A 27,065-nucleotide genomic window follows, 5' to 3' on the forward strand; every position below is an offset into this window, starting at 1 on the left:
CAGTTGCTCAGTTCATGTTAGTTAGTTAGTTAGTTAGTTGCTAGTTGTGGGTACTGTATGTGAACTGCTGGTGCTGTAAGTTTGAGTTTTCAGTAGAATTACATAGCTTTGTTTTATTTTATTTATTGATATAATGTTATAATGATCTATTTAGTTTTCTATTTATATCTACTTCTATCTATAACTGTGTTTATGAATGACTTACTAATGTTATTAATGTATGAACAATGCTTTTAAATGATGAATTCCGTTTTACTATACTTAAATAATGCTTTATAGTGTGTAGTTATTATAAAGTGCTACCAAAATTTGTTATAGAGCATCATTTCAACACACGGTATTTGTCCATCTTGTGGCTGACTTGTAGTTCTGACACCTACAAGCCTCCCAGCAGTCTTTAGCTGTCAGATTCAGAAATAAATACAGAAATAAATAAATGCTCAATAAATAAATAACCTCTGATTAAATGCAAAGAAAATACAGTAAATAAAAAATGTAGGCAGTAATTAATTATACAGTGAGATATAAATAAATATATCTATTTTAATTTGCTTCTTTATTTATTCAGCTTTGTATTAATCTTATTTATTTGTTGTCTGTTATAATCTTCAACTTTATTTATTAATTACTTTAATTACTTTACTAATTAATTACTTTTTTAAATGTATTTGTTTATGTGTATGATTTAATATTTTTTTTCTTCATTAGAAGAATATTATTCTTCCTTTGCATTTCTACCCTATTTATTTCCTCAATGGTATTTATTCCTGTCTCCCTTTTACATTTCTCTATGCATTTCTGCCTCATTATGCAAATGAGGAGGGGCTGTGGCTCAAGGGGTCAACTTCTTGCCTATTGGTGGATCAGTCACAACGACAGAGGTCGAGTCTAACCTCACACATCAACAAGCCTTGCTCTTCACCAAGAGATGGCTTCCTTCAGTGAACAGAAGGAAGTTCACTGAAGGAAGTTGAGTGGACCCTCTGACCTACAGTGTTGTCAGATAGGGTATAGAAGTATAAAATATGTTACATGTGTTTATTAAAAGTGAAAACCTTTAGGGAAAATACTTCATTCTTTAATTGTGGTTCCTGGAAAAACATGAAAATATTCCTGAAAATGACTCTATCACATTTTGCGTTCAGGATAACTCTTTTTTACTGTATCGATTTTGATTGAAATACTGCAGTTGTACATTGAAATAACTTCCTTTCTGATATGAAGTCTTCTTGAGGTGTTGTAAAAACACATTTCTCCTTAATTTCTGATTTGGGTTGTGGACAACTACCACATAAATTAAAAAAATGGTGGATGGGTCACAGTGGGGGATTGAACCGGGTCTCTCACAACAAAGCATGCGTCTTATCCATTGGGCCATCCCCATCACCAGCCCTGTTGAGCTACACCCCAGATACATCTTGAAATTAGTTGTCAATGTCTACAACGAATGAACATTCAATAGTGATAATCATCAATGGGTTGCTGTTTATCAGTTCACCCTCAGACACATTTGGATGTAAAGGCAACTATCCATCCATCCATCTTCATCTGCTTATCCGGGACCGGGTCGGGGGGAGCCGCTCCAGCAGGGAACCCCAAACTTTTCTTTCCCAAGCCGCGTTAACCAGCTCTGACTGGGGGATCCCGAGGCGTTCCCAGTGTGGAGATATAATCTCTCCACCTAGTCCTGGGTCTTCCCTGAGGCCTCCTCCCAGCTGGATGTGCCTGGAACAACTCCCTTGGGTGGCGTCCAGGAGGCATCCTTACCAGATGCCCAAACCACCTCAACTGGCTCCTTTCAACGCGAAGGAGCAGCGGCTCTACTCTGAGCTCCTCGCGGATGGCCGGGCTTCTCACCCTATCTCTAAGGGAGACACCAGCCACCCGCCTGAGGAAACCCATTTCGGCCACTTGTACCCGCGATCTCGTTCTTTCGGTCATGACCCAGCCTTCATGACTATACGTGAGGGTAGGAGCGAAAATCGACCGGTAGATAGAGAGCTTTGCCTTACGGCTCAGCTCTCTTTTCGCCACAACGGTGCGGTAAAGCGAGTGCATTACCGCCCCCTCACCTGGAAAGAGTCCGACTTACTGCGAGTACTCGGACACAGCTCTCGCTTTGGATGTACAGGGATTGGATAGCCCTGAGAAGGGCCCCCCTCACCCCATAATCCCGCAGCACCTCCCACAGTATCTCCCGGAGGACCCGGTCATACGCCTTCTCCAGATCTACAAAGCACATGTAGACTGGATGGGCATACTCCCAAGCCCACTCCAGGATCCTTGTGAGAGTAAAGAGCTGGTCAGTTGTTCCACGACCGGGACGAAAACCGCATTGTTCCTCTTCAATCTGAGGTTTGACAATCGGCCGAACCCTCCGTTCTAGCACCCTGGAATAGACTTTACCGGGGAGGCTGAGAAGTGTGATACCCCTGTAATTGGCACACACTCTCTGGTCCCCCTTTTTGAACAGGGGAACCACCACCCCAGTCTGCCACTCCTTGGGCACTGTACCTGACTTCCACGCAATGTTAAAGAGACAAGTCATCCAAGACAGCCCTCCACACCCAAAGCTTTTAGCATTTCTGGGCGGATCTCATCAATCCCTGGGGCTTTGCCACTGTGGAGTTGTTTGACTACCTCCAGGGAAATTGAAGAGAATCCCCCATCAGCCTCGAGCTCTGTCTCTACTAAAGAGGGCGTGTCAGTCGGATATAGGAGTTCCTCAAAGTGTTCCTTCCACCGCCAAATTGCCTCCCCAGTTGAGGTCAGCAGGGTCTCATCCTTACTGTACACAGCTTGGACGGTTCCCCGCTTCCCCCTCCTGAGATGGCGGACAGTTCTCCAGAAACACTTTGGTGCCGACTGAAAGTCCTTCTCCATGTCTTCTCCGAACTTCTCCCACACCCGCTGCTTTCCATCTGCCACAGCAGAGGCTGCAGTCCTTCGGGCCCGTCGGTACCTTGCAACCGAGACAGTCCTCCGAGACAACAAATCCCAAATTCCCTGACCACCGGTGTCCACCACGGTGTTCGAGGGTTACCGCCCCTTGAGGCACCTAAAACCTTGAGACCACAGCTTTCCGCTGCAGCTTCAGCAATAGAGGTTTTGAACATTGCCCACTCCTGTTCAATGTCCCCAACCTCCACAGGGATGCCAGAAAAGCTCCGCCGGAGGTTTGAGTTGAAGATCTCACAGACAGGGGCCTCCTCCAGACGTTCCCAGTTCACCCGCACTACTCGTTTGGGCTTACCAGATCTGTCCAGAGTCTTCCCCCACCCCCTGACCCAACTCACCACCAGATGGTGATCAGTTGACAGCTCTGCCCCTCTCTTCACCCGAGTGTGCGAAAAATGCGGCCTCAAATCAGATGAAATGATTACAAAATCGATCATTGATCTTCAGCCTAGGGTGCTCTGTTAACATGGTCGAACATGGTGTTCGTTATAGACAATCCATGACTAGCACAGAAGTCTAACAACAAACACCCACTCGGGTTCAGATCAGGGGGGCAGTTCAAACTTTAAAATCAGATGATCTGTGAATCATCAAAAGATCTGCAGCTTCTAAACACAAATTTCACATTTGATAATGATTTCTTTTTTTAAAAATTATTATTATTAAATCTAAATTTTTCATTGATTTATTTAAATTTTTTATATATTATATAAAACACACGTTACCTTTTCATTGATTTATTTATTTACATTTTTATATATTATTATACTAACACACACACGTTACCTTTTCATTGATTTATTTAAATTTTTAATATATTATTATAATAACACACACACGTTACCTTTTCATTGATTTATTTATTAAATTTTCTAATATATTATTATAATAACACACACGTTACCTTTTCATTGATTTATTTATTAAATTTTCTAATATTATTATAATAACACACACACACGTTACCTTTTCGTTTATTTATTTATTTAAATTTTTAATATATTATTATAATAACACACACGTTACCTTTTCATTGATTTATTTATAAAAAAATTAAAAAAAAATTTTTTTTTAACACACGCTTTAATTACTTGTTTAATGAAATGTATGATGTTTATTGTTCTTATGTAGTTTGTATGATGCTTTGACCATATTGTTCTTACACATTCATGCCAACAAAGCTAATTTGAATTTAATTGAATTAAAGAATCCAGATCAACACAAGATTCAAACAGACTTTTCATTTGCATGTTTCTCCTTTATCTCTTTAAATGTTATTTCTGTGTGTTTGTGGACGCAGGTGGCCAACTACGGCGTGGGAGGACAGTACGAGCCTCACTTTGACTTCGGACGGGTAAATGGACGTTTCCCTCTCAGCAGCAGGAGGCTCTGAAATGATGCTTCTGTGTTTGTCTCTGAAGTGTTGATTAGTTTTGGCAGAAAGAAGAGAAGACGAAGTACTCAGCTCTTTTACTTCAGAGGAAGTAGTAATACTACAGTGTAGAAGTACTCTGTTCTTAGTAAAAGTACAAAAGTATCAGCACCAAATACACTCGGTGCAGGATAATATCTCTGATGAAGTTGGAGTATTGATTGATTTCACTGTTGTGATCTTTCAGAAAGATGAACCGGATGTGTTTGAAGAGTTGGGGACAGGAAACAGAATCGCCACCTGGCTGCTTTACGTCAGTAACCCGCACACAATGTTTCTTATCTTAGTAGCTATGAGCAGAACGCCGCCGCCCGCCCCGCCCACTGTTTGGTCTGTCTAGCTGTCAGTCAACATCTCAGTCATTGTGAACAAAATGATCCGTCACACTTAGTCACGTATACTAAGTGAACTCTTCACCTTACTGTAGTTGACCTTTGACCCCATTAAGTCATAAAGTCAGAGACAGTAAAAACTGAGTAAATATTTATTTGTTCTACTTTATCAGTTCTCTCCTGTTTTTATTTGATTATGAAGCTGCTCAGACGTCTGAGATGAGACGTCACATCTTATAATAAAAACATTTTCTTTCGAGGCGAACCTAAAATCTTCATGTTTATAGAATTTATTATAGAAATAAATCTTCACTTTCAGACAGCACTGATTATTGTGAGAGAGAAAATGTGCCAAACTGACTGCAAGGGTTAATCTGTCTCCTCCTTCATGCTGCAGATGAGTGACGTACAGGCAGGGGGCGCCACCGTCTTCACTGATGTTGGAGCTTCTGTCCGGCCCAAAAAGGTACAGTTCACTTTAGTGCTGCAGCTCCATCAAGCCTCTGACAGGGTAAAGATCAGTAATTGATTGTAATTGTACAATATACATAGAAAAAAACTCATGAAATGTTGATCAACTACATGAGGACGATAACTACAATCTGCTCAAATGTTTCTGAGCTAATTTAAACCTACCTGGTTCTATTATAAACAGATTACACTTCATTAATAAATATAATACTTAATATATTTAATACTTCATATAAAACATGAAGATATATTTTAAATGATCACAACGGTGTTAAATTGTCAGTTTATTATCTGCTGCTCATAAATCATAAACGTGGGCGGTAAAGTTTACTGATTAATGGATTCTAACATGTAAATGTGTTGATAGTTTAACTGCTCAGTTTAAGGGTTAAAAACTCCTGTAAATGAAAGCATGAAACATGAAAGCATAACTTTAATTTTTATCATTTTTATCAGGCTCTTTTCAGTGTTCAGTTCAGGGATGATTTGGTCCATTTTGAATAGTTTACACAATATATGCCTTAAAGTGTGCAGATCGCCCTTAATTTCATTAACAAACACTGAATCTGGAAATGAAACAAATGAAGAACATGTGATGTAGTTTTGTATGTTTATTACCTTAAATCCTTCAGTAAACACCATGACATATGAGAATTCATTCATTTATACATTCATTCATCCCGAAGTTGGGATGAACCCCTGAAGTTCCACATAATAAACAATAACTGAAAGAGTCATGTTCTTCTAAATAAATAAATACAATAAATATTTCTAAATTAAACCCTTAATATAGCACGGTCTAGAAATACTACGTTAACACTGAAGTACAAGTACCTTAAAACTTTACTTATGTACATGTGGACATGTGAGTGTTGTTTTAACTCACAGTTTAAAGGTGCAGCTGGTCACCTGTCCATCATCACTCCCTCACAGAGTCTCTGACCTCAGATCTGCTTCACTGCTGCAGAAAACATGTCCGCCTAATACACAACTTCATTTCATGCAGAGAAATGTCTGAGCTGCACTCCTGTTTATGTGTGATACAGAAATGACTGTTTAAAGAATAAATGTTCTATAGTATGTGTTTCTAATCAGAATAATAAAGTATAAAGTACCGCTGCAACAGAAGAAAAGTCTCTCCATCGACTGAAGTTTGATCAAAGGAGCCCTTTGGCTTTGGCCACAGAACGGGTATTTTCTTTTTAACTTAATTTAACTCCCTGAAGACCGTCATCATGAAGATCCGTCCTGTGCAGTAGTTCTCCAGGACCAACACACAGCAGATTATCAGCAGCTGATCTCTCTTTTAACACCAGGACAGGAACTTCAGCTGGCAGAGGATCCTACTGCTACAACAACTCGCTCTGCAGACAGTAGACACTGATGATAGGCTTTGATTCACAATACAGGACTGCAGCTCCTGCATCACTGTGTATTTAGTTTCATTTATTCCAACAAAGCGTGTTTCGGGCAAATCTGTTGGCATCACCTGCACTTTACACCAGAAGAAGAAACGATGCTTAACAGAGAAAAAAACAATCAAACATGCACAACAGCAACAAGGCTGAATGTTCATGTTTTTTTATGACTGATGCGATCTTATCTGTGTTTAACCTTCAGTCAAACCCAGAAGTAGTTCCTGTTCCTCTTCAGAGCAAACTCATTCCTTCTGACACAACACTATGTTTTTGTAGGATGTGATGATTGTGAAATGAATTAAATGTTTAAAGTAGAAAACAAATTTGTTTCATCTTTTAAATATGCTTTTAATACATTGGATGAAATGACTGTGAGGTGAAACTGTCTCTGGTTGTTCTGAACCACTGACTGTATAAACATTTCTAAATTAAACCAAAATCCCTTCAAATAGCACGGTCTAGAAATACTACGTTAACCTGCATCCTGTATTAGCATCAAAATATACTTACTTCCCACCAGTAAAAGTACTCATTATGCAGAATGGGTCATTTCAGAATAATATATATAATGGATTATAATTATTAACTCATTCATGTGTTCATCACCTTAATGTTCCAGCTGGTAAAGGTTGTTACATGCTGCTGGACAGCTCAATCTGTAATAATACTTAAAATAACCATTTGGAGTCCAATATTTCCCTCTGAGAAGTACTGCAACAAAGCATGACATGGAAACACTGAAGTACAAGTACCTTAAATTAAGACTTTTATCTTAAATGATTTTATTTTGTCTGCAAATCTAGATTTTATGTTTTTAACTGAATCCTGGTTGCAGATGAATGACTATAGCCAGCTAGCTGAACTGTGTCCGCCTCAATATGATTGTTTTAGTCAAAGTCAAAAGAGGGTCAGTGGTCGTGGTGGTGGGCTAGTGAGCGTGTATAGGAAATATTTAAAATGTCATCAAGAACGCTATGATGAATTTAACTCCTTTGAAGTTAAGCTCTTAAACTTGGAGGGCTGTAACCTATCATCATATTTGTTATGATTTATCGCTCCCCAAAACCGCCTGGAGGATTTTTATCAGAACTTCCTGAATTTTTATCTACTCTGGTTTTAAATTATGACAGAATTGTTCTTTGTGGCGATTTTAATATTCATGTTGATGACCCCACCAATGTTAATGCAACTGACTTTTTAAATATGGCCACTTCTTTTAACTTCAAACAACATGTCAAAGGGCAAACACATAACCGTGGTCATACACTGGACTTGGTTTTTACCCTGGGTGTCAGTATTTCCTCTGTGGAATTAGTGGACATGACCATATCTGACCACAGATGTATAGTTTTTAGCTGCAATTCGCCTGTTACTCATGCCGCCTCACCAAGCTCCGTGTGTTCTCGCATCTTTAATGAACAGTGTTTCAAAGTTTTGCGCATTCTTTCAGAGCCAAAGCCAACACCTGTCTGATTCCAACACCAACAATCTGGTCGATCACTTCAATCATATCTGCTTGTCGTCACTAAATATTACTGCTCCTCTAAAGGTTAGGCCTACGTCTAAAGCTAGTAAGCAACCCTGGATAAATGACAGCATTCGCAGCCTAAAAAGGGAATGCAGGAAAGCAGAGCGCAGATGGAAAAATCCAGTCTCCAAGTCCATTACCTCACTCTGAAGGATTTATTAATTAACTACAATAACATGGTTAAGGATGCGAGAACACACTATTTTCTGAACTCATTACTACACATAAACACAATCCCAGGTTTCTGTTTAAGACTGTGGATCAGCTGGTAAACCCAACCCCTCCTTGTGCCTCAGCTGGAAGTAAGATGACTGTGAATTGTTTTTATCTTATTTTACCAATAAGGTGGTGTCAATCAGAGCCTCTATTACCCCCGCGGCCTCTTACTCAGAGGTTCCTCACCAGCAACAAGAGAGTTTTAACCAGTTTTATCCCATCGACTTGTCTGAGCTTTTAAAAACAGTATCACAAATGAGAGTGTCCTCCAGCCCACTTGATGTAATACCTACAAAGTTTTTACTGAAAGTAATAGATTCTGTTGGGCCCCATTTGATCTCTGTTTTCAACAGCTCCCTATCTACTGGTTGTGTCCCTGATTATTTTAAAACGGCTTGCGTGAACCCACTTTTAAAGAAACCTGGTTTAGATCCCTCCCTCCCACATAATTTTAGACCAATTTCAAAACTGCCTTTTATTGCAAAGATTCTAGAAAGAATTGTGTCCAAACAGCTGCTCACTGTACTGGAAAATACAAATTATTTGAAAGTTTCAGTCTGGTTTCAGGAAGTACCACAGCACTGAGACGGCCCTGCTTAAAGTCACCAATGACCTTTTAATGTCTGCTGATGAAGGAATGTGCTCAGTCCTGGTACTCCTGGACCTTAGCGCTGCTTTTGACACCATTGATCACAACATCATGTTAGACAGACTGAGGCACTGGGTGGGGATCTCTGGTACTGCCCTAGAATGGTTTTCATCCTACCTGTCAAATAGGAAGTTTTGCGTGTCTGTAAACAACTATGTCTCTTTTCTGTCCAGTTAAATATGGTGTGCCTCAGGGGTCGGTCTTGGACCCATTTTGTTTTCCTTGTATCTGCTTCCCCTTGGACATATTATCCATAAACATGGTATTTCTTTTCATATTTATGCTGATGACACACAAATACTTGCCCGTCAGATCCACAGACCCTGGAATGCTGAGTTCACTTAACAACTGCCTTTGTGAAGTTAAAAAATGGATGTCAAATAATTTCCTCCACTGAACTCAGACAAAACAGAAATCCTGGTCATCGGGTCCCAGCAGATGGCAAATCAAATACTGCCATCTGCTGGTTCCCTAGTAAATCACATTAAGCCTGTGGCAAAGAACCTTGGTGTTTGGTTTGATAGTAATTTAAATTTCGAGCAGCACACCACAAAGCTTGTTCAATCATGTTTTTATCAACTTAGAAATATAGCAAAAATTCGATCTATGTTAACTTTTAAGGACACCAAGACCATTTTACACGCCTTCATCTCATCACGCCTGGATTATTGCAACAGCCTTTTCACCTGCTTAACCCAAAAATCTATTGATCGACTCCAGACTGTCCAGAACTCAGCTGCCAGGCTTTTAACCAGAACAAAGAAATATGACCACATTACTCCTATTTTAGCTTCATTACACTGGCTCCCAGCATGTTTTAGAATTAACTTTAAAATTCTATTGATCACTTTTAAAGCTCTTCATGGCCTCTCGCCTTGTTATATTTCTGACCTTTTAGTCCCATACGCACCAGCACGTACCTTGAGATCCTCGGGCAGAGGTCTGTTGTCTGTTCCAGAGTCTCGACTGAAAACTAAAGGGGACAGAGCGTTTGCTGTCAGGGCCCCGAGGCTCTGGAACAGCCTGCCCGAGGAAATCAGGTCGGCTGAGTCAGTGAACTCTTTTAAGTCCCTTCTTAAAACATACTTTTATAGGAGAGCCTTTCCCGATCTTATTTGACTTTATTTTATCCCTTTTATTTTATTCTATTTTACTAATTTTATATTTATCTTAAACGTGTATTTTAGTCTTTTCAATGTTTTCATTCTTTTATCTTGTATTGTTTTTGTATTATTGTCTTTACACTTGTTAAAGCACTTTGTAACTTGTTTTTGAAAAGTGCTCTACAAATAAAGATTATTATTATTATTATTATTATTATTATTAAAACTTTACTTATGTACATGTGGACATGTGAGTGTTGTTTTAACTCACAGTTTAAAGGTGCAGCTGGTCACCTGTCCATCATCACTCCCTCACAGACCTCAGATCTGCTTCATCATCATGAAGATCCGTCCTGTGCAGTAGTTCTCCAGGACCAACACACAGCAGATTATCAGTAGCTGATCTCTCTTTTAACACCAGGACAGGAACTTCAGCTGGCAGAGGATCCTACTGCTACAACAACTCGCTCTGCAGACAGTAGACACTGATGATAGGCTTTGATTCACAATACAGGACTGCAGCTCCTGCATCACTGTGTATTTAGTTTCATTTATTCCAACAAAGCGTGTTTCGGGCAAATCTGTTGGCATCACCTGCACTTTACACCAGAAGAAGAAACGATGCTTAACAGAGAAAAAAACAATCAAACATGCACAACAGCAACAAGGCTGAATGTTCATGTTTTTTTTTGACTGATGCGATCTTATCTGTGTTTAACCTTCAGTCAAACCCAGAAGTAGTTCCTGTTCCTCTTCAGAGCAAACTCATTCCTTCTGACACAACACTATGTTTTTGTAGGATGTGATGATTGTGAAATGAATTAAATGTTTAAAGTAGAAAACAAATTTGTTTCATCTTTTAAATATGCTTTTAATACATTGGATGAAATGACTGTGAGGTGAAACTGTCTCTGGTTGTTCTGAACCACTGACTGTATAAACATTTCTAAATTAAACCAAAATCCCTTCAAATAGCACGGTCTAGAAATACTACGTTAACCTGCATCCTGTATTAGCATCAAAATATACTTACTTCCCACCAGTAAAAGTACTCATTATGCAGAATGGGTCATTTCAGAATAATATATATAAATGGATTATAATTATTAACTCATTCATGTGTTCATCACCTTAATGTTCCAGCTGGTAAAGGTTGTTACATGCTGCTGGACAGCTCAATCTGTAATAATACTTAAAATAACCATTTGGAGTCCAATATTTCCCTCTGAGAAGTACTGCAACAAAGCATGACATGGAAACACTGAAGTACAAGTACCTTAAATTAAGACTTTTATCTTAAATGATTTTATTTTGTCTGCAAATCTAGATTTTATGTTTTTAACTGAATCCTGGTTGCAGATGAATGACTATAGCCAGCTAGCTGAACTGTGTCCGCCTCAATATGATTGTTTTAGTCAAAAGTCAAAAGAGGGTCAGTGGTCGTGGTGGTGGGCTAGTGAGCGTGTATAGGAAATATTTAAAATGTCATCAAGAACGCTATGATGAATTTAACTCCTTTGAAGTTAAGCTCTTAAACTTGGAGGGCTGTAACCTATCATCATATTTGTTATGATTTATCGCTCCCCAAAACCGCCTGGAGGATTTTTATCAGAACTTCCTGAATTTTTATCTACTCTGGTTTTAAATTATGACAGAATTGTTCTTTGTGGCGATTTTAATATTCATGTTGATGACCCCACCAATGTTAATGCAACTGACTTTTTAAATATGGCCACTTCTTTTAACTTCAAACAACATGTCAAAGGGCAAACACATAACCGTGGTCATACACTGGACTTGGTTTTTACCCTGGGTGTCAGTATTTCCTCTGTGGAATTAGTGGACATGACCATATCTGACCACAGATGTATAGTTTTTAGCTGCAATTCGCCTGTTACTCATGCCGCCTCACCAAGCTCCGTGTGTTCTCGCATCTTTAATGAACAGTGTTTCAAAGTTTTGCGCATTCTTTCAGAGCCAAAGCCAACACCTGTCTGATTCCAACACCAACAATCTGGTCGATCACTTCAATCATATCTGCTTGTCGTCACTAAATATTACTGCTCCTCTAAAGGTTAGGCCTACGTCTAAAGCTAGTAAGCAACCCTGGATAAATGACAGCATTCGCAGCCTAAAAAGGGAATGCAGGAAAGCAGAGCGCAGATGGAAAAATCCAGTCTCCAAGTCCATTACCTCACTCTGAAGGATTTATTAATTAACTACAATAACTTGGTTAAGGATGCGAGAACACATTATTTTTCTGAACTCATTACTACACATAAACACAATCCCAGGTTTCTGTTTAAGACTGTGGATCAGCTGGTAAACCCAACCCCTCCTTGTGCCTCAGCTGGAAGTAATGATGACTGTGAATTGTTTTTATCTTATTTTACCAATAAGGTGGTGTCAATCAGAGCCTCTATTACCCCCGCGGCCTCTTACTCAGAGGTTCCTCACCAGCAACAAGAGAGTTTTAACCAGTTTTATCCCATCGACTTGTCTGAGCTTTTAAAAACAGTATCACAAATGAGAGTGTCCTCCAGCCCACTTGATGTAATACCTACAAAGTTTTTACTGAAAGTAATAGATTCTGTTGGGCCCCATTTGATCTCTGTTTTCAACAGCTCCCTATCTACTGGTTGTGTCCCTGATTATTTTAAAACGGCTTGCGTGAACCCACTTTTAAAGAAACCTGGTTTAGATCCCTCCCTCCCACATAATTTTAGACCAATTTCAAAGCTGCCTTTTGTTGCAAAGATTCTAGAAAGAATTGTGTCCAAACAGCTGCTCACTGTACTGGAAAATAACAAATTATTTGAAAGTTTCAGTCTGGTTTCAGGAAGTACCACAGCACTGAGACGGCCCTGCTTAAAGTCACCAATGACCTTTTAATGTCTGCTGATGAAGGATGTGCTCAGTCCTGGTACTCCTGGACCTTAGCGCTGCTTTTGACACCATTGATCACAACATCATGTTAGACAGACTGAGGCACTGGGTGGGGATCTCTGGTACTGCCCTAGAATGGTTTTCATCCTACCTGTCAAATAGGAAGTTTTGCGTGTCTGTAAACAACTATGTCTCTTGTTCTGTCCAGTTAAATATGGTGTGCCTCAGGGGTCGGTCTTAGGACCCATTTTGTTTTCCTTGTATCTGCTTCCCCTTGGACATATTATCCATAAACATGGCATTTCTTTTCATATTTATGCTGATGACACACAAATACTTGCCCGTCAGATCCACAGACCCTGGAATGCTGAGTTCACTTAACAACTGCCTTTGTGAAGTTAAAAAATGGATGTCAAATAATTTCCTCCAGCTGAACTCAGACAAAACAGAAATCCTGGTCATCGGGTCCCAGCAGATGGCAAATCAAATACTGCCATCTGCTGGTTCCCTAGTAAATCACATTAAGCCTGTGGCAAAGAACCTTGGTGTTTGGTTTGATAGTAATTTAAATTTCGAGCAGCACACCACAAAGCTTGTTCAATCATGTTTTTATCAACTTAGAAATATAGCAAAAATTCGATCTATGTTAACTTTTAAGGACACCGAGACCATTTTACACGCCTTCATCTCATCACGCCTGGATTATTGCAACAGCCTTTTCACCTGTTTAACCCAAAAATCTATTGATCGACTCCAGACTGTCCAGAACTCAGCTGCCAGGCTTTTAACCAGAACAAAGAAATATGACCACATTACTCCTATTTTAGCTTCATTACACTGGCTCCCAGTATGTTTTAGAATTGACTTTAAAATTCTATTGATCACTTTTAAAGCTCTTCATGGCCTCTCGCCTTGTTATATTTCTGACCTTTTAGTCCCATACGCACCAGCACGTACCTTGAGATCCTCGGGCAGAGGTCTGTTGTCTGTTCCAGAGTCTCGACTGAAAACTAAAGGGGACAGAGCGTTTGCTGTCAGGGCCCCGAGGCTCTGGAACAGCCTGCCCGAGGAAATCAGGTCGGCTGAGTCAGTGAACTCTTTTAAGTCCCTTCTTAAAACATACTTTTATAGGAGAGCCTTTCCCGATCTTTTTGACTTTATTTTATCCCTTTTATTTTATTCTATTTTACTAATTTTATATTTATCTTAAACGTGTATTTTAGTCTTTTCAATGTTTTCATTCTTTTATCTTGTATTGTTTTTGTATTATTGTCTTTACACTTGTTAAAGCACTTTGTAACTTGTTTTTGAAAAGTGCTCTACAAATAAAGATTATTATTATTATTATTATATTATTATTATTATTAAAACTTTACTTATGTACATGAGGACATGTGAGTGTTGTTTTAACTCACAGTTTAAAGGTGCAGCTGGTCACCTGTCCATCATCACTCCCTCACAGACCTCAGATCTGCTTCATCATCATGAAGATCCGTCCTGTGCAGTAGTTCTCCAGGACCAACACACAGCAGATTATCAGTAGCTGATCTCTCTTTTAACACCAGGACAGGAACTTCAGCTGGCAGAGGATCCTACTGCTACAACAACTCGCTCTGCAGACAGTAGACACTGATGATAGGCTTTGATTCACAATACAGGACTGCAGCTCCTGCATCACTGTGTATTTAGTTTCATTTATTCCAACAAAGCGTGTTTCGGGCAAATCTGTTGGCATCACCTGCACTTTACACCAGAAGAAGAAACGATGCTTAACAGAGAAAAAAACAATCAAACATGCACAACAGCAACAAGGCTGAATGTTCATGTTTTTTTTGACTGATGCGATCTTATCTGTGTTTAACCTTCAGTCAAACCCAGAAGTAGTTCCTGTTCCTCTTCAGAGCAAACTCATTCCTTCTGACACAACACTATGTTTTTGTAGGATGTGATGATTGTGAAATGAATTAAATGTTTAAAGTAGAAAACAAATTTGTTTCATCTTTTAAATATGCTTTTAATACATTGGATGAAATGACTGTGAGGTGAAACTGTCTCTGGTTGTTCTGAACCACTGACTGTATAAACATTTCTAAATTAAACCAAAATCCCTTCAAATAGCACGGTCTAGAAATACTACGTTAACCTGCATCCTGTATTAGCATCAAAATATACTTACTTCCCACCAGTAAAAGTACTCATTATGCAGAATGGGTCATTTCAGAATAATATATATAAATGGATTATAATTATTAACTCATTCATGTGTTCATCACCTTAATGTTCCAGCTGGTAAAGGTTGTTACATGCTGCTGGACAGCTCAATCTGTAATAATACTTAAAATAACCATTTGGAGTCCAATATTTCCCTCTGAGAAGTACTGCAACAAAGCATGACATGGAAACACTGAAGTACAAGTACCTTAAATTAAGACTTTTATCTTAAATGATTTTATTTTGTCTGCAAATCTAGATTTTATGTTTTTAACTGAATCCTGGTTGCAGATGAATGACTATAGCCAGCTAGCTGAACTGTGTCCGCCTCAATATGATTGTTTTAGTCAAAAGTCAAAAGAGGGTCAGTGGTCGTGGTGGTGGGCTAGTGAGCGTGTATAGGAAATATTTAAAATGTCATCAAGAACGCTATGATGAATTTAACTCCTTTGAAGTTAAGCTCTTAAACTTGGAGGGCTGTAACCTATCATCATATTTGTTATGATTTATCGCTCCCCAAAACCGCCTGGAGGATTTTTATCAGAACTTCCTGAATTTTTATCTACTCTGGTTTTAAATTATGACAGAATTGTTCTTTGTGGCGATTTTAATATTCATGTTGATGACCCCACCAATGTTAATGCAACTGACTTTTTAAATATGGCCACTTCTTTTAACTTCAAACAACATGTCAAAGGGCAAACACATAACCGTGGTCATACACTGGACTTGGTTTTTACCCTGGGTGTCAGTATTTCCTCTGTGGAATTAGTGGACATGACCATATCTGACCACAGATGTATAGTTTTTAGCTGCAATTCGCCTGTTACTCATGCCGCCTCACCAAGCTCCGTGTGTTCTCGCATCTTTAATGAACAGTGTTTCAAAGTTTTGCGCATTCTTTCAGAGCCAAAGCCAACACCTGTCTGATTCCAACACCAACAATCTGGTCGATCACTTCAATCATATCTGCTTGTCGTCACTAAATATTACTGCTCCTCTAAAGGTTAGGCCTACGTCTAAAGCTAGTAAGCAACCCTGGATAAATGACAGCATTCGCAGCCTAAAAAGGGAATGCAGGAAAGCAGAGCGCAGATGGAAAAAGTCCAGTCTCCAAGTCCATTACCTCAGTCTGAAGGATTTATTAATTAACTACAATAACATGGTTAAGGATGCGAGAACACACTATTTTTCTGAACTCATTACTACACATAAACACAATCCCAGGTTTCTGTTTAAGACTGTGGATCAGCTGGTAAACCCAACCCCTCCTTGTGCCTCAGCTGGAAGTAAGGATGACTGTGAATTGTTTTTATCTTATTTTACCAATAAGGTGGTGTCAATCAGAGCCTCTATTACCCCCGCGGCCTCTTACTCAGAGGTTCCTCACCAGCAACAAGAGAGTTTTAACCAGTTTTATCCCATCGACTTGTCTGAGCTTTTAAAAACAGTATCACAAATGAGAGTGTCCTCCAGCCCACTTGATGTAATACCTACAAAGTTTTTACTGAAAGTAATAGATTCTGTTGGGCCCCATTTGATCTCTGTTTTCAACAGCTCCCTATCTACTGGTTGTGTCCATGATTATTTTAAAACGGCTTGCGTGAACCCACTTTTAAAGAAACCTGGTTTAGATCCCTCCCTCCCACATAATTTTAGACCAATTTCAAAACTGCCTTTTATTGCAAAGATTCTAGAAAGAATTGTGTCCAAACAGCTGCTCACTGTACTGGAAAATACAAATTATTTGATAAGTTTCAGTCTGGTTTTAGGAAGTACCACAGCACTGAGACTGCCCTGCTTAAAGTCACCAATGACCTTTTAATGTCTGCTGATGAAGGAATGTGCTCAGTCCTGGTACTCCTGGACCTTAGCGCTGCTTTTGACACCATTGATCACAACATCATGTTAGACAGACTGAGGCACTGGGTGGGGATCTCTGGTTCTGCCCTAGAATGGTTTTCATCCTACCTGTCAAACAGGAAGTTTTGCGTGTCTGTAAACAACTATGTCTCTTTGTTCTGTCCAGTTAAATATGGTGTGCCTCAGGGGTCGGTCTTTGGACCCATTTTGTTTTCCTTGTATCTGCTTCCCCTTGGACATATTATCCATAAACATGGTATTTCTTTTCATATTTATGCTGATGACACACAAACCTACTTGCCCGTCAGATCCACAGACCCTGGAATGCTGAGTTCACTTAACAACTGCCTTTGTGAAGTTAAAAAATGGATGTCAAATAATTTCCTCCACTGAACTCAGACAAAACAGAAATCCTGGTCATCGGGTCCCAGCAGATGGCAAATCAAATACTGCCATCTGCTGGTCCCTAGTAAATCACATTAAGCCTGTGGCAAAGAACCTTGGTGTTTGGTTTGATAGTAATTTAAATTTCGAGCAGCACACCACAAAGCTTGTTCAATCATGTTTTTATCAACTTAGAAATATAGCAAAAATTCGATCTATGTTAACTTTTAAGGACACCAAGACCATTTTACACGCCTTCATCTCATCACGCCTGGATTATTGCAACAGCCTTTTCACCTGCTTAACCCAAAAATCTATTGATCGACTCCAGACTGTCCAGAACTCAGCTGCCAGGCTTTTAACCAGAACAAAGAAATATGACCACATTACTCCTATTTTAGCTTCATTACACTGGCTCCCAGCATGTTTTAGAATTACTTTAAAATTCTATTGATCACTTTTAAAGCTCTTCATGGCCTCTCGCCTTGTTATATTTCTGACCTTTTAGTCCCATACGCACCAGCACGTACCTTGAGATCCTCGGGCAGAGGTCTGTTGTCTGTTCCAGAGTCTCGACTGAAAACTAAAGGGGACAGAGCGTTTGCTGTCAGGGCCCCGAGGCTCTGGAACAGCCTGCCCGAGGAAATCAGGTCGGCTGAGTCAGTGAACTCTTTTAAGTCCCTTCTTAAAACATACTTTTATAGGAGAGCCTTTCCCGATCTTTTTGACTTTATTTTATCCCTTTTATTTTATTCTATTTTACTAATTTTATATTATCTTAAACGTGTATTTTAGTCTTTTCAATGTTTTCATTCTTTTATCTTGTATTGTTTTTGTATTATTGTCTTTACACTTGTTAAAGCACTTTGTAACTTGTTTTTGAAAAGTGCTCTACAAATAAAGATTATTATTATTATTATTATTATTATTATTAAAACTTTACTTATGTACATGAGGACATGTGAGTGTTGTTTTAACTCACAGTTTAAAGGTGCAGCTGGTCACCTGTCCATCATCACTCCCTCACAGACCTCAGATCTGCTTCATCATCATGAAGATCCGTCCTGTGCAGTAGTTCTCCAGGACCAACACACAGCAGATTATCAGTAGCTGATCTCTCTTTTAACACCAGGACAGGAACTTCAGCTGGCAGAGGATCCTACTGCTACAACAACTCGCTCTGCAGACAGTAGACACTGATGATAGGCTTTGATTCACAATACAGGACTGCAGCTCCTGCATCACTGTGTATTTAGTTTCATTTATTCCAACAAAGCGTGTTTCGGGCAAATCTGTTGGCATCACCTGCACTTTACACCAGAAGAAACGATGCTTAACAGAGAAAAAAACAATCAAACATGCACAACAGCAACAAGGCTGAATGTTCATGTTTTTTTTTGACTGATGCGATCTTATCTGTGTTTAACCTTCAGTCAAACCCAGAAGTAGTTCCTGTTCCTCTTCAGAGCAAACTCATTCCTTCTGACACAACACTATGTTTTTGTAGGATGTGATGATTGTGAAATGAATTAAATGTTTAAAGTAGAAAACAAATTTGTTTCATCTTTTAAATATGCTTTTAATACATTGGATGAAATGACTGTGAGGTGAAACTGTCTCTGGTTGTTCTGAACCACTGACTGTATAAACATTTCTAAATTAAACCAAAATCCCTTCAAATAGCACGGTCTAGAAATACTACGTTAACCTGCATCCTGTATTAGCATCAAATATACTTACTTCCCACCAGTAAAAGTACTCATTATGCAGAATGGGTCATTTCAGAATAATATATATAAATGGATTATAATTATTAACTCATTCATGTGTTCATCACCTTAATGTTCCAGCTGGTAAAGGTTGTTACATGCTGCTGGACAGCTCAATCTGTAATAATACTTAAAATAACCATTTGGAGTCCAATATTTCCCTCTGAGAAGTACTGCAACAAAGCATGACATGGAAACACTGAAGTACAAGTACCTTAAATTAAGACTTTTATCTTAAATGATTTTATTTTGTCTGCAAATCTAGATTTTATGTTTTTAACTGAATCCTGGTTGCAGATGAATGACTATAGCCAGCTAGCTGAACTGTGTCCGCCTCAATATGATTGTTTTAGTCAAAAGTCAAAGAGGGTCAGTGGTCGTGGTGGTGGGCTAGTGAGCGTGTATAGGAAATATTTAAAATGTCATCAAGAACGCTATGATGAATTTAACTCCTTTGAAGTTACTCTTAAACTTGGAGGGCTGTAACCTATCATATTTGTTATAATTTATCGCCCCCAAAACCGCCTGGAGGATTTTTATCAGAACTTCCTGAATTTTTATCTACTCTGGTTTTAAATTATGACAGAATTGTTCTTTGTGGCGATTTTAATATTCATGTTGATGACCCCACCAATGTTAATGCAACTGACTTTTTAAATATGGCCACTTCTTTTAACTTCAAACAACATGTCAAAGGGCAAACACATAACCGTGGTCATACACTGGACTTGGTTTTTACCCTGGGTGTCAGCATTTCCTCTGTGGAATTAGTGGACATGACCATATCTGACCACAGATGTATTGTTTTTAGCTGCATTCGCCTGTTACTCATGCCGCCTCACCAAGCTCCGTGTGTTCTCGCATCTTTAATGAACAAAGTGTTTCAAAGTTTTGCGCATTCTTTCAGAGCCAAAGCCAACACCTGTCTGATTCCAACACCAACAATCTGGTCGATCACTTCAATCATATCTGCTTGTCGTCACTAAATATTACTGCTCCTCTAAAGGTTAGGCCTACGTCTAAAGCTAGTAAGCAACCCTGGATAAATGACAGCATTCGCAGCCTAAAAAGGGAATGCAGGAAAGCAGAGCGCAGATGGAAAAAATCCAGTCTCCAAGTCCATTACCTCAGTCTGAAGGATTTATTAATTAACTACAATAACATGGTTAAGGATGCGAGAACACACTATTTTTCTGAACTCATTACTACACATAAACACAATCCCAGGTTTCTGTTTAAGACTGTGGATCAGCTGGTAAACCCAACCCCTCCTTGTGCCTCAGCTGGAAGTAAGATGACTGTGAATTGTTTTTATCTTATTTTACCAATAAGGTGGTGTCAATCAGAGCCTCTATTACCCCCGCGGCCTCTTACTCAGAGGTTCCTCACCAGCAACAAGAGAGTTTTAACCAGTTTTATCCCATCGACTTGTCTGAGCTTTTAAAAACAGTATCACAAATGAGAGTGTCCTCCAGCCCACTTGATGTAATACCTACAAAGTTTTTACTGAAAGTAATAGATTCTGTTGGGCCCCATTTGATCTCTGTTTTCAACAGCTCCCTATCTACTGGTTGTGTCCCTGATTATTTTAAAACGGCTTGCGTGAACCCACTTTTAAAGAAACCTGGTTTAGATCCCTCCCTCCCACATAATTTTAGACCAATTTCAAAACTGCCTTTTATTGCAAAGATTCTAGAAAGAATTGTGTCCAAACAGCTGCTCACTGTACTGGAAAATAACAAATTTTGAAAAGTTTCAGTCTGGTTTTAGGAAGTACCACAGCACTGAGACTGCCCTGCTTAAAGTCACCAATGACCTTTTAATGTCTGCTGATGAAGGATGTGCTCAGTCCTGGTACTCCTGGACCTTAGCGCTGCTTTTGACACCATTGATCACAACATCATGTTAGACAGACTGAGGCACTGGGTGGGGATCTCTGGTACTGCCCTAGAATGGTTTTCATCCTACCTGTCAAGGAAGTTTTGCGTGTCTGTAAACAACTATGTCTCTTTTCTGTCCAGTTAAATATGGTGTGCCTCAGGGGTCGGTCTTAGGACCCATTTTGTTTTCCTTGTATCTGCTTCCCCTTGGACATATTATCCATAAACATGGCATTTCTTTTCATATTTATGCTGATGACACACAAATACTTGCCCGTCAGATCCACAGACCCTGGAATGCTGAGTTCACTTAACAACTGCCTTTGTGAAGTTAAAAAATGGATGTCAAATAATTTCCTCCAGCTGAACTCAGACAAAACAGAAATCCTGGTCATCGGGTCCCAGCAGATGGCAAATCAAATACTGCCATCTGCTGGTCCCTAGTAAATCACATTAAGCCTGTGGCAAAGAACCTTGGTGTTTGGTTTGATAGTAATTTAAATTTCGAGCAGCACACCACAAAGCTTGTTCAATCATGTTTTTATCAACTTAGAAATATAGCAAAAATTCGATCTATGTTAACTTTTAAGGACACCAGACCATTTTACACGCCTTCATCTCATCACGCCTGGATTATTGCAACAGCCTTTTCACCTGTTAACCCAAAAATCTATTGATCGACTCCAGACTGTCCAGAACTCAGCTGCCAGGCTTTTAACCAGAACAAAGAAATATGACCACATTACTCCTATTTTAGCTTCATTACACTGGCTCCCAGTATGTTTTAGAATTACTTTAAAATTCTATTGATCACTTTTAAAGCTCTTCATGGCCTCTCGCCTTGTTATATTTCTGACCTTTTAGTCCCATACGCACCAGCACGTACCTTGAGATCCTCGGGCAGAGGTCTGTTGTCTGTTCCAGAGTCTCGACTGAAAACTAAAGGGGACAGAGCGTTTGCTGTCAGGGCCCCGAGGCTCTGGAACAGCCTGCCCGAGGAAATCAGGTCGGCTGAGTCAGTGAACTCTTTTAAGTCCCTTCTTAAAACATACTTTTATAGGAGAGCCTTTCCCGATCTTTTTGACTTTATTTTATCCCTTTTATTTTATTCTATTTTACTAATTTTATATTTATCTTAAACGTGTATTTTAGTCTTTTCAATGTTTTCATTCTTTTATCTTGATTGTTTTTGTATTATTGTCTTTACACTTGTTAAAGCACTTTGTAACTTGTTTTTGAAAAGTGCTCTACAAATAAGATTATTATTATTATTATTATTATTATTATTAAAACTTTACTTATGTACATGAGGACATGTGAGTGTTGTTTTAACTCACAGTTTAAAGGTGCAGCTGGTCACCTGTCCATCATCACTCCCTCACAGACCTCAGATCTGCTTCATCATCATGAAGATCCGTCCTGTGCAGTAGTTCTCCAGGACCAACACACAGCAGATTATCAGTAGCTGATCTCTCTTTTAACACCAGGACAGGAACTTCAGCTGGCAGAGGATCCTACTGCTACAACAACTCGCTCTGCAGACAGTAGACACTGATGATAGGCTTTGATTCACAATACAGGACTGCAGCTCCTGCATCACTGTGTATTTAGTTTCATTTATTCCAACAAAGCGTGTTTCGGGCAAATCTGTTGGCATCACCTGCACTTTACACCAAAGAAGAAACGATGCTTAACAGAGAAAAAAACAATCAAACATGCACAACAGCAACAAGGCTGAATGTTCATGTTTTTTTTTGACTGATGCGATCTTATCTGTGTTTAACCTTCAGTCAAACCCAGAAGTAGTTCCTGTTCCTCTTCAGAGCAAACTCATTCCTTCTGACACAACACTATGTTTTTGTAGGATGTGATGATTGTGAAATGAATTAAATGTTTAAAGTAGAAAACAAATTTGTTTCATCTTTTAAATATGCTTTTAATACATTGGATGAAATGACTGTGAGGTGAAACTGTCTCTGGTTGTTCTGAACCACTGACTGTATAAACATTTCTAAATTAAACCAAAATCCCTTCAAATAGCACGGTCTAGAAATACTACGTTAACCTGCATCCTGTATTAGCATCAAAATATACTTACTTCCCACCAGTAAAAGTACTCATTATGCAGAATGGGTCATTTCAGAATAATATATATAAATGGATTATAATTATTAACTCATTCATGTGTTCATCACCTTAATGTTCCAGCTGGTAAAGGTTGTTACATGCTGCTGGACAGCTCAATCTGTAATAATACTTAAAATAACCATTTGGAGTCCAATATTTCCCTCTGAGAAGTACTGCAACAAAGCATGACATGGAAACACTGAAGTACAAGTACCTTAAATTAAGACTTTTATCTTAAATGATTTTATTTTGTCTGCAAATCTAGATTTTATGTTTTTAACTGAATCCTGGTTGCAGATGAATGACTATAGCCAGCTAGCTGAACTGTGTCCGCCTCAATATGATGTTTTAGTCAAAAGTCAAAAGAGGGTCAGTGGTCGTGGTGGTGGGCTAGTGAGCGTGTATAGGAAATTTAAAATGTCATCAAGAACGCTATGATGAATTTAACTCCTTTGAAGTTAAGCTCTTAAACTTGGAGGGCTGTAACCTATCATCATATTTGTTATGATTTATCGCTCCCCAAAACCGCCTGGAGGATTTTTATCAGAACTTCCTGAATTTTTATCTACTCTGGTTTTAAATTATGACAGAATTGTTCTTTGTGGCGATTTTAATATTCATGTTGATGACCCCACCAATGTTAATGCAACTGACTTTTTAAATATGGCCACTTCTTTTAACTTCAAACAACATGTCAAAGGGCAAACACATAACCGTGGTCATACACTGGACTTGGTTTTTACCCTGGGTGTCAGTATTTCCTCTGTGGAATTAGTGGACATGACCATATCTGACCACAGATGTATAGTTTTTAGCTGCATTCGCCTGTTACTCATGCCGCCTCACCAAGCTCCGTGTGTTCTCGCATCTTTAATGAACAGTGTTTCAAAGTTTTGCGCATTCTTTCAGAGCCAAAGCCAACACCTGTCTGATTCCAACACCAACAATCTGGTCGATCACTTCAATCATATCTGCTTGTCGTCACTAAATATTACTGCTCCTCTAAAGGTTAGGCCTACGTCTAAAGCTAGTAAGCAACCCTGGATAAATGACAGCATTCGCAGCCTAAAAGGGAATGCAGGAAAGCAGAGCGCAGATGGAAAAATCCAGTCTCCAAGTCCATTACCTCAGTCTGAAGGATTTATTAATTAACTACAATAACATGGTTAAGGATGCGAGAACACACTATTTTCTGAACTCATTACTACACATAAACAATCCCAGGTTTCTGTTTAAGACTGTGGATCAGCTGGTAAACCCAACCCCTCCTTGTGCCTCAGCTGGAAGTAATGATGACTGTGAATTGTTTTTATCTTATTTTACCAATAAGGTGGTGTCAATCAGAGCCTCTATTACCCCGCGGCCTCTTACTCAGAGGTTCCTCACCAGCAACAAGAGTTTTAACCAGTTTTATCCCATCGACTTGTCTGAGCTTTTAAAACAGTATCACAAATGAGAGTGTCCTCCAGCCCACTTGATGTAATACCTACAAAGTTTTTACTGAAAGTAATAGATTCTGTTGGGCCCCATTTGATCTCTGTTTTCAACAGCTCCCTATCTACTGGTTGTGTCCCTGATTATTTTAAAACGGCTTGCGTGAACCCACTTTTAAAGAAACCTGGTTTAGATCCCTCCCTCCCACATAATTTTAGACCAATTTCAAAACTGCCTTTTATTGCAAAGATTCTAGAAAGAATTGTGTCCAAACAGCTGCTCACTGTACTGGAAAATAACAAATTTTGAAAGTTTCAGTCTGGTTTTAGGAAGTACCACAGCACTGAGACTGCCCTGCTCAGTACCTTTGAATTTGCATCTGCTGTGTCCCTGTACCATCCTGGACCTTGCGTGCTTTTGTTGATCAACAAATTTGACAGACACACAACGCTGTTCATCTGTTTTTTCACCTAGTCAAATAGGAAGTTTTGCGTGTCTGTAAACAACTATGTCTCTTCGTTCTGTCCAGTTAAATATGGTGTGCCTCAGGGGTCGGTCTTAGGACCCATTTTGTTTTCCTTGTATCTGCTTCCCCTTGGACATATTATCCATAAACATGGTATTTCTTTTCATATTTATGCTGATGACACACAAATACTTGCCCGTCAGATCCACAGACCCTGGAATGCTGAGTTCACTTAACAACTGCCTTTGTGAAGTTAAAAAAGGATGTCAAATAATTTCCTCCAGCTGAACTCAGACAAAACAGAAATCCTGGTCATCGGGTCCCAGCAGATGGCAAATCAAATACTGCCATCTGCTGGTCCCTAGTAAATCACATTAAGCCTGTGGCAAAGAACCTTGGTGTTTGGTTTGATAGTAATTTAAATTTCGAGCAGCACACCACAAAGCTTGTTCAATCATGTTTTTATCAACTTAGAAATATAGCAAAAATTCGATCTATGTTAACTTTTAAGGACACCAGACCATTTTACACGCCTTCATCTCATCACGCCTGGATTATTGCAACAGCCTTTTCACCTGTTAACCCAAAAATCTATTGATCGACTCCAGACTGTCCAGAACTCAGCTGCCAGGCTTTTAACCAGAACAAAGAAATATGACCACATTACTCCTATTTTAGCTTCATTACACTGGCTCCCAGCATGTTTTAGAATTGACTTTAAATTCTATTGATCACTTTTAAAGCTCTTCATGGCCTCTCGCCTTGTTATATTTCTGACCTTTTAGTCCCATACGCACCAGCACGTACCTTGAGATCCTCGGGCAGAGGTCTGTTGTCTGTTCCAGAGTCTCGACTGAAAACTAAAGGGGACAGAGCGTTTGCTGTCAGGGCCCCGAGGCTCTGGAACAGCCTGCCCGAGGAAATCAGGTCGGCTGAGTCAGTGAACTCTTTTAAGTCCCTTCTTAAAACATACTTTTATAGGAGAGCCTTTCCCGATCTTTTTGACTTATTTTATCCCTTTTATTTTATTCTATTTACTAATTTTTATTTATCTTAATGTATTTTAGTCTTTTCAATGTTTTCATTCTTATCTTGTATGTTTTTGTATTATTGTCTTTACACTTGTTAAAGCACTTTGTAACTTGTTTTTGAAAAGTGCTCTACAAATAAGATTATTATTATTATTATTATTATTATTATTATTATTAAAACTTTACTTATGTACATGTGGACATGTGAGTGTTGTTTTAACTCACAGTTTAAAGGTGCAGCTGGTCACCTGTCCATCATCACTGCCTCACAGACCTCAGATCTGCTTCATCATCATGAAGATCCGTCCTGTGCAGTAGTTTCCCCTTCGAGGGAACTCGAACTGCGTCGGTTACGACACTATGGGAACCTCTAGGCGAAGCAGGTCTGAACGTGAATGAAATCACTCCAATCCTATTGGCCTGTTGCTAGACGGTAAGGTGTGACGGAATAACCGGAGGAGTATAAAGCACACCTGTACACACTCATCATTAGCTTTTTTTTATTCAGCAGGCGCTCTGTATGTTGTTTGAAGAAAGCTCCAGTCCTACAAGCAGTATGTCTTACCTGAAGAAGAAGTCTACCAGCATGTCCGGCAACCAGATGTACAGAAGGTGTGTTTTTTCTTGCCCTCGGTACATCACGGATGGAGATTCTCATGAGATGTGTGTCTCATGTTTGGGGATGGAGCACGCACGGGCAGCTCTCGAGGGGGCTGCCTGCGCCCGTTGCGAAGCCCTTTCCGTGCGGGTACTGAGGTCCCGCATGGCTCTCTTTTCCGAGGATGGCCGGATGTGTTTTCCCCGTGCGCGGGCCCTGCGGCCGCTGAGGCGGCCCGCGGCTTCACTCATGGGTTCACAGCGTGATCTGTCGGAGGATTTCGGGACGGCTGAGGCTTTTTCCCGACCT

The 27,065-nt window shown here is 39.5% G+C and overlaps 1 protein-coding gene and 1 long non-coding RNA gene across 3 annotated transcripts in view; one reads left to right on the top strand and one right to left on the bottom strand.

The window, feature by feature from the left end:
* The window catches only part of LOC119912057 (prolyl 4-hydroxylase subunit alpha-1-like), an 8,297-nt gene extending 3,031 nt beyond the window's left edge, over positions 1-5,266 (top strand). Inside the window, exons 2-4 of the mRNA XM_038731029.1 lie at positions 4,166-4,312; positions 4,578-4,643; positions 5,120-5,266. Coding sequence (XP_038586957.1) covers positions 4,166-4,312; positions 4,578-4,643; positions 5,120-5,251 — 345 coding nt within the window. The 3' untranslated portion in view covers positions 5,252-5,266. The remainder of the gene's footprint in view (positions 1-4,165; positions 4,313-4,577; positions 4,644-5,119) is intronic.
* Positions 5,267-6,312: 1,046 nt separating this feature from the next.
* LOC119911274 lies at positions 6,313-26,460 on the bottom strand. Of its 2 annotated transcripts, XR_005445836.1 has the most exons (6): positions 26,384-26,460; positions 22,438-22,635; positions 18,434-18,631; positions 14,409-14,606; positions 10,379-10,576; positions 6,313-6,557 (listed from the first exon to the last, which is right to left on the bottom strand). It is a non-coding gene; the product is annotated as an uncharacterized LOC119911274 (long non-coding RNA). The 2 variants fall into 2 exon arrangements; XR_005445835.1 differs by lacking the exon at positions 26,384-26,460 and having other exon boundaries at positions 22,438-22,766.
* Positions 26,461-27,065: the final 605 nt, after the last annotated feature.

The sequence above is a fragment of the Micropterus salmoides genome, unplaced genomic scaffold, assembly GCF_014851395.1.
Source record: "Micropterus salmoides isolate LMB-PRFRI ecotype aquatic unplaced genomic scaffold, ASM1485139v1 Ms_hic_scaffold_2, whole genome shotgun sequence".
Lineage (NCBI taxonomy): Eukaryota > Metazoa > Chordata > Actinopteri > Centrarchiformes > Centrarchidae > Micropterus > Micropterus salmoides.